At 37.6% G+C, this 8,611-nt stretch overlaps 1 protein-coding gene across 1 annotated transcript; it reads right to left on the bottom strand.

The window, feature by feature from the left end:
• Positions 1-5,122: 5,122 nt before the first annotated feature.
• Positions 5,123-7,365, bottom strand: LOC141631640 (uncharacterized). Its single transcript, XM_074444280.1, has 5 exons — positions 6,894-7,365; positions 6,217-6,778; positions 5,672-5,902; positions 5,396-5,495; positions 5,123-5,317 (listed from the first exon to the last, which is right to left on the bottom strand). The coding sequence occupies exons 1-5, from the start codon at positions 7,363-7,365 to the stop codon at positions 5,123-5,125; spliced, it is 1,560 nt and encodes a 519-aa protein (XP_074300381.1).
• Between the last annotated feature and the right edge of the window lie 1,246 nt (positions 7,366-8,611).

Below are 8,611 nucleotides of genomic sequence, written 5' to 3'. Positions count from 1 at the left end.
TTTAATGGGAAATATGTTTTCAGAATTGATATTGTGCAAACAATTTTGATAATTTAAAATATGAATGATGAGTATGTTGTTGATTGCTTAAAGTCATCGGCCTAATTCGTGACCTAAACCAGTGAGTGAGTAAATGGTTGTACAGACATGTTAATAAGATCATGTGATTGTGGGGGATAGGAGTGGTAGATCTGTTTCCTGTGATATGTTTACAAATGTGAGAAGTTTTTAAATTGTTTTGTTGATTTTGCTCTCGCTCGTTCATAGTCTATAATTGATCATCAAATTTGTTTAGTAAAGAAACCGTGTAAACCTTGGTTCCTTTCTTGTTGTCCTTTTAGTTTGATGTAGCGTTTTTAAGTTAAGCATGAGCTAGTAATAAATGTTACTTGTTGACAATAAGTTAATTCCTTAATAAAACCTTGTTTCGACCTTAATATTGATGCGCAATCTCTTATCATGTGTTCCTTCCTGTCACATGTGGTTGATAATGATTTTGTTGCATGGGCATACGAAAATTGAAAAGAGGTTACGAGGACGTAACCATGTTTCTAGTCGGGTAGGATTGTAAAATCTTAATGTTTATATTGCACTTGTTTGTAGATTGTAGTTTTGATCAAGTTGATGTTTCGCTGTGGGGTACCTATGCAAATGAGTTTTATATGTTTTGTTCCTACTTCTTTTAGTTGGTTGATGTGTAAAAGGAGAGTGTAGTTAAACTATTGATATTGAGATTGAGATTGGCCACTAGTATTGAGTTGTGGGGCCTTTGTGCCGAGTTACGTTTACGGTCCAGTGTGACCATGGTTATTGAGTTACTTGAGTTCAAGATCGGAATTTAGATGGAAGATGATGGTGTTCTCAGATGATTATTTAGTTGTTATACATTCGTATTCTCAGGTAGTTATTAGTTGTAGTTAGTTGAGTTAAGTGAAGATGAGTTAAACTTCGGGACGAAGTTTATTGTTAGGAGGGCAGAATGTAACATTCCGTGTCTGTTATGTTTAATTGATGTGTCAAAAGTGTGAGTTAACCGTGTTAGAAATGCGTGGCGTCCGTATGTACGATATACAATACCCTTCTGATGTTTGAGTACGGGAGCGAACTTCGGGACGAAGTTCATTTTAAGGGGGGAAGACTGTAATACCCCGTATTTTATATAATAAATTAAATGGATATTATTATATATTAATTATTATGCATTTTATATTACTAATTATATCGGGTTAATTGTTGAGTCGATAATTACGTTAAGTTATCGAGCTAAGTTAATTAAGACGGGTTTATATGGAATTCGAAAGGTGAGCTAAACAATTAACCCTCGACCCATTTGAGCTGGCCCAATACACGTCCAGCCCAAAATAACCCTAACCCTAATAATAACCCTAACCCTAATAGTACCTACCCCAACCCGCCTCCCTCATTGCTCACTACCTCAAACCGCCTCGCTCTTTCACCAACACCAAAACATCAGATTTCACGCATAGAGAGGGAGAGAGAGTGGTCGTGGGTGTTGACAGCGAAGCAAGGAAGAGCTAGGGACTATTGTCGACGGCCGTGGGTGGCCCTGGTGGCGATTGTGGTGGCGGAAAAAGGTAAGAGTCAACCCTTTCCTCTGTTTTCATCTTTCTGTCGAGTTATTGGTGGTTGTTTCGTGTCTTATAGGGGCGTTTATGGCGGTCGTTATTGAAGGGGTATAGGAGTAGAGTGGTGTGAGACGAGTGACTTGGTGGTTGTTGGGGTGGTTTTGGGTGGTGTTGGTGGCCGTGAAAGGCGGCAGCGACAGGGGGGATAGCAACGGGTTTTAGCAGGGGGGTTTTCAGGCGGTTTAGATGGTTAAGTTGGGGTGGCACCACCGTGGACTCGGGGGAGGTCGAAACAGTGGTGCCACGGCGTCTGGGTTCGTGGGCTGACGGCGAGCAGGTAGGTGGTGGTTTGGCAGGGGATGAGTGAGAGCTGCGGTGGTTGCAGGTCGAGAACAAAGGGCGTATGGGGAGGCACGGTGGTGAACCAGACCAAACGACGGCGCTGGTTTGACTCGCCGGCGGCAGTCGACCCCAGTGGGGGTGGTCGTTGGTGGCTGGGTCAGAGTGGGTGTTGGGTCTGGTGGTTGACACGGTGGAGAGGTAGCGCGTGTGAGCGTGGGGATGCGAGTGAAGGGACGGTGGTTGTGGACGGGTTGTTTTAGTTTTGAAACGGGTTTTGTCATAGTTTAATCGTTATGTTTCGTTAATTGGTCGTATGCTTAATTAATTAATTTAATTCCCGAGTTAATTAAAATAATTAAAGACGGGTTTTGAGTCGGGTTGTTGAATTGTTCAAATGTTTGATTCGGGTTTTCTTAATCGAATAATTCGTTTAATCTTTTAATTATCATATTGGTTATTCAATTTAATTCCCGAGCCAGTTAAGTAATTCAAGTCGGGTTTGTTAAAATGAAAAAGCTACTATATCGGGAAAGTTTCCATTTTAAGAAATTCTACTTTAGTAACTTTCTATTTTGGGAAGTTGGGTCATATACTAATCGGGTTATTTTAGTTATCAGTTGGGCATAAGTTTGGTGTCGGGATTGTATTTTGGGAAGCTTCTATTTTGGGAGATTTCTATATTTAGTAGTTAGTAATTATAAATATTATAATTGTTTTAGGTGACGGATTCGTGAAGGATCGATAATCAGATTCGTTGCTTTATTTTAAACTTTGCTTGAACTCTATTTGAATTGGATTTGCTGGCACTTTGAGGTAGGGAAATACACTTGACTTATTATCGTTGTTGTTTAATTGTGTTGACTTGATTCGTGGTTGTTGATTTACGTTATGATTCATATATGGGAAGGTGATTGACTGAATTGATCGTATTGAGTATGATATCACATCATCGAGTAACCGGCATGATTTTATGATTTATCAGTTCAGTGATTTATATATATATATATATTGTGTTGCATTAATTTATGTTGATCATCTCATATGCATTGGAGTTGGAGGATGGTGTAGGAGTGACGATGTTGAGATACGATGTGAGTTGTGATAAGGCCCAGGCGGGTTCTGCAGGACTTGCCCTGGTGTCCTCAGCTGCGAGCTGGCAGATCGGCTACGGTCGATATATATAGTCTACCGGGGATCGGTATGGCTGGGTTGTCCGGGGTATGAGATATGAGATATGAGTTGAGATGGAGATGGAGGTGACGGAGGAGCATGCATATCATATTTTATTGTTTCATTGTTTTCCCTACTCAGCTTCGCGGCTGACCCTGTGTATTCGTGTACGCCTGTGATGATCCAATTATTGGGGAGCAGATTGACAGGTATTTCAGAGACTGATGGGAGCTGGCCGGGAAGAGAGCTTGGATGACTGACTTAGTGCCTAGCCCACCTTAGTCTTATTAGTAGTTTTATCAGACTTTATCTTTTGGTCATATTTTTGGAGGCTTTGTTTTAATTCCAGTTGTAATCTCACTATAAACATTTTAATAAAGTGTTGTGTTTCTTTCCTTTGTTATCTACTGCCTCGGGTTTCCGAGATGGTAACACCATCATTTATCTGAGGAGTCCTAGTTCAGGCCCTTAAATAAATGGGGGTGTTACACAAACCCTATAAAATTATGTAATTTTAACCAAATATCCTATGTATTCTTACAAAGGCATTACCCATTTTACCCGTCATCAAGTCCACAAATTTTGCAAAAATGAAATACGTAAGACAGCAGCTCTAACAAGTCTTGTTTCATATGAAATTTATTTAAGCATAAATATCACCCCATCCCACTAACTAAGCAAAACAAATTAATTGGTATACAATGCAAACAAACAGAATAGAGAACCATAACATCACTTGAACAACACTGACCCTAATCTAATATACAAGACCGCAATAACCGCGACGTAATAAGAACTTCGCTTAGAGGTGGAAGGCGGGGTCGTGCTCAGCCTGCGGCTGCTTGACCTTCAACATTGAATCAGGCCTCAAGAGTGGCAGTTCTAGGCCAGTTCCAGGGATGGTCGATCTCACTAACTATACTACTAGTAGTTCAAAAAATGACAAAACATAGAAAAATAGCAAAAGGGGGCAGACTAAAAACATTTAGATGACAAATTCAAATGCATATCCCAAAAGTCAGTCGGTTCCTTTGTATATTAAACAATTTTAGCTGGAATTTAGCCCATTTCACTCACCACTTATACTCGATGGATATCCTGAACTTTTTCGTTGGTGATTTCGAGACCCCGTCATCTTCATCGCCGGATCTTTGTTGGTTGCAGCTACTACCTTTTCTTTGTCTTGACTCTGCCATTATTTACCAACTAAAAACCATACAAATGTTTAACCAAATCAATAAATATCAATAAGTGTCAGACTTCAGACATAAATAATGTAGAATATTCTCAATGAGTGTCAGACTTCAGACATAAATAAGAAAACAAGAAAATGAGTACAGAGTTCAACAAATCTAACATCACAACTTATGCAAAGCTCAAAAGAACTCAAAGGTTGTACAAGAGGAACCGTAGAAAATCATAAAATTCTTTGAACGATACTAAACAACATCATCATCATCATTGTCACTATCATTATTAATATCAGGATTGTCATCGCTATCACTATCGGGGAAAAGTTCTTCATCTGCTTCTTCCTCGGTCCCCTCCTTTTCTTTGTCCTCCTCCTCTTCCTCTTTGTCCTCTTTTTCCTCCTCCTCCCCCTCCTCCTCCTCACATGTATATCCTACTTGCTCCAATACTGCTTCATCATATTGTTCATCATCATCATCTTCTATTGTTAAGAATGATGGCAGCATAGTGACTACATCTTCTTAAAAGATTCGTTCATCCACTGGAGCGTCAATATGAGATCTGGCCTTAGTTTTAAATACAGCTGACCATTGATCCTTGTCTTTTTTGGTGTTTGGATAAGAAATATAATAAACTTGCTCCACTTGATATGCCAGCACGAATGGACCATATTTTGCATATTTTCGCTTAAGATTGACATCTACAAGCTTATATCGTTCGTGAATCGCCATACCTCTATAAGAATTGTCTAACCAATCCCACTTAAATAATATAGTCACATAACTTCCTTGATCACCGGTATAAGTCAGCTCAATAACTTCATCAAGGGTTCCTTAATAGTCAGCTCCTTCAGTTGAATTAACATATACCCCAATTTTTAACGTTGATTTGGCTACATCTTTCCCATCTTTAAAAGCTCGGAAGTTATAACCATTGATAAAGTAGCATTTCCAAGTTCTTACTTCTCTTGACGGTCCCATTGCTAAAGCTATTATTAGATCATCGGTCATGGTATCATCATCATTCACCTAAAGATTTTAAAATTTTATGTTTATTAAATTATTAAGGCTATTGTAAAATGACTTTTTGTTAGAGCATTCACTTACTTGATTTCGTAGCCATTGCGCAGATTCTTTTTCAAATTTATTCCGCATATCATCGACAAATAGATGAGGATGTTGTTTACTTATAAATTCCTCAAACTTCCTGATCACACAATGAATTTTTAACTTCAATCACTATATAATTAGTAAGTTTAGTTATAACATGAAATTTAAAAGATTGAAATTGATTATTTCACTTACGTTTCATAAGGATTCATTTTCTCACAATTACATAAAATGTACATGTGAGCACATTGATATTCTTTGTCATCAAGATACCTGATCTGACACTTTCCTGAGGTTTTTCCCATATGATCTTGAAAAAGTTCAGGCAAATCTAAATCAGTCTGATGTTCGACACAAACATTGAGTTGTTTTGCTTTTGTGTCTATAGGCTTCTCAAAGTAGAGAGAACAAAAATTTGAGATTTTTTCAAGTAAATAAGCGTTGCATATAGAACCTTCGACCCGAGCTTTGTTACCAATTTTTCGTTTCAAATGATTTAGAAACCTACAAGTTAATAATTGTATATAAGATTTCAAACTATTGTTGCATTTACCTAATAAATGAAAATGTAGGTGTTTATGATTACCTTTCAAATGGGTACATCCATCTATATTGTAATGGTCCACCGACTTTGACTTCATAAGGCAAGTGAACCGGTAGATATTCCATGGAATTGAAAAAAGATGGTGGAAATATCTTCTCTAATTTGCACAAGATCTCAGCAATATTATTTTGTAGACGTGTCATGTTATCAATTTGAAGAGTTGATGCACACACGTCTCGAAAAAATTGGCAAATCTCGGTTATCGCACACGTACCATTCATTCTTTGGAAGCAAATGCTTTAGAGCAACAGGTAGTAGACGTTCCATAAATACATGACAATCATGACTTTTCATGCCATGTAGCCTTAAGTCCTTTAGGTCTACACACCTACTTAAATCAGAAGCATATCCATCCGAAAACTTCAAATTGCATATCCAGTTACAGAGTACCCGCTTCTGTTCCTTTTTAAGAACAAACATATCTCCTTTCCATTGGGACTTGCAAACTATTTTCAAGTCTTTTTGTGCATTCGGTTTAAAGCTTGTTTTATTTTTCTCATCCATAATCGTGTGAATCAGTTGTTCAAAGAAATTCTTTTCAATATGCATCACATCTAAATTATGTCGAATTAACAAAGTCTTCCAAAATGGAAGATCCCAAAATATACTTCTCTTCCACCAGCCTTCCCTTTTCTTTTTCAACTTCAACAACTCCTCATCAGTTGCATCAACAATAGAATGTAAATATTGAACATGTTCCCAAACTTCGTCATGCGTTAGTCTAGTAGAAGCGATGTCAGCCTCCACGGGTCTATCCTTTCGAAAATGTTTGTTATCTTTCAGAAAAAATATGATTAGGCAATAAGAACTGTCTGTGACAATCAAACCAACTCCACTTTTTACTATGTGTAAGTCAAAACGACTTAGATTCATCAATCCTACAATATGGACATGCATGTTGACCCGCTGTAGTCCGACCAGATAACATGCCATATGCAGGAAAATCGTTGATTGTCCACAAAAGTGCAGCTCTCATATTAAAATTTTGCTTCCTGGACACATCGTACGTAAACAACCCATTTTCCCACAAATCTTTCAACTTTTGAATCAATGGTTGCAAATACACGTCTATGTTTTTCTTAGGATTCTTGGGACCGGGTATAATCAAAGACAAAAAAATGAATTGTTTCTTCATACACAACCAAGGAGGCAAGTTATATGGGGTTAACATCACCGGCCAACATGAGTACGACCTTCCAAATTGATTAAATGCTGAAAACCCATCAGTGCACAGCCCGAGTCGGACATTTCGAGGCTTACTTGCAAAATCGGGATTTTGTTTATCAAAGTGCTTCCAAGCCTCTCCATCACTTGGATGAGACATTATCCCATTAGCACGAGGGTTCTCGTAGTGCCATCTCATTTGTCCCGCAATATGTATAGTTGCATAAATTCTTTGGAGCCTTGGTCCTATCAGGAAATAATATAATGGGTTTTGGGGTGCTCGTTTTCCATTTGAATTAGATTTAGATTTGTATCTATCTCGGCCACACTTCTTGCATTGATCAAGTTGATGATAATCATTCCAAAAAAGCATACAACCAATAGGACATGCATGAATCTTCTCATGGGGAAGCTGGAGAGCTTTAAGTACTTTTTTTGTCTCATAAAAACTTCGAGTCATACAATTATTGCTAGGAATCATATCCCCAATATATGACGCGAAACCATCTACACACTTATGTGGCATATTGAACTCACATTTCAAAGTAAATAGCCGCGCCGCTGATTGCAACAAAGACATCTTACTCCCTTCATACACAGGTTCTGCTTTTTTTAACATCTAAAAAAAAGCAGTCACTTTAGGGTTTGGAGATTCGTCGACTTCTTCAGCATTAAGGGCTTCCTCCATTATTTGTTCAATATTATCACGTAACGCATGATTCACCATCTCTTGATAAGGGTTATTAGGCTCTATAATTATTTCTTCTTCTGGTGGATACTCTTCCCCATGACACACCCAATCATAGTAATTCTCGCAAAATACCTTTAACAAAAGATGTTTCTTCACCTCCAATTCACTTAATAGTACAAAATTGGTGCATTTTTTACAAGGATAGTGGATTTTATTGTTGGTTATATATTCAGTTTGTCCCTTAGCGTAATTAATAAATTCCATTACACCATTTACATATTCAACCCTCAGTTTTTTTATTAGCATCCACTCTCTCGTACATCCACTTACGGTCTACTCTCTTCATATGAAATCTACAAATATTTATACAAAATAAATTCTTAAATTATACTCAAGATAAGGGACTGAACTTTGACATTTTTTCCAGATAAGGACCTAAACTTAGAATTTTTCCAAGTAAGGACTTCTAACTCACACCGTTTACTTTTCCGTTAAACCATTGTTTAAGTGCAATAGTTAAAACTATTTGAAATTGAAATGAGTGAACTCCGGACAAAAAACTACTGTAATACGCACCTACAAGTCGGATCACAGTTCATAGAAATGAGATTTTTCCTTGATTCTTATGTATTTTTAGGTTCTTATGAATTAGCACACACATATAGAAAAATATAGTAAATACTCCCTTAAGCTAATTTTTTTACCCATAGCTCAGGAAAACTTATGACCCAAATAACTGGACTGATATTGATAT

The sequence above is a fragment of the Silene latifolia genome, chromosome Y (genome assembly GCF_048544455.1).
Source record: "Silene latifolia isolate original U9 population chromosome Y, ASM4854445v1, whole genome shotgun sequence".
NCBI classification, from domain to species: domain Eukaryota; kingdom Viridiplantae; phylum Streptophyta; class Magnoliopsida; order Caryophyllales; family Caryophyllaceae; genus Silene; species Silene latifolia.
This window is presented reverse-complemented; position numbering and strand designations above follow the sequence as displayed.

Excerpts from the sequence above, each read along its gene's own strand:
- LOC141631640 (XM_074444280.1), bottom strand. The coding sequence starts at position 7,365 with ATGAGATGGCACTACGAGAACCCTCGTGCTAATGGGATAATGTCTCAT. Across the intron at positions 5,903-6,216 it reads TTGCTTCCAAAGAATGAATG|GTTTCTAAATCATTTGAAAC; the intron begins GTACGTGTGCGA and ends ATTAACTTGTAG. Across the intron at positions 5,318-5,395 it reads CGCAATGGCTACGAAATCAA|GTGAATGATGATGATACCAT; the intron begins GTAAGTGAATGC and ends TAAAATCTTTAG.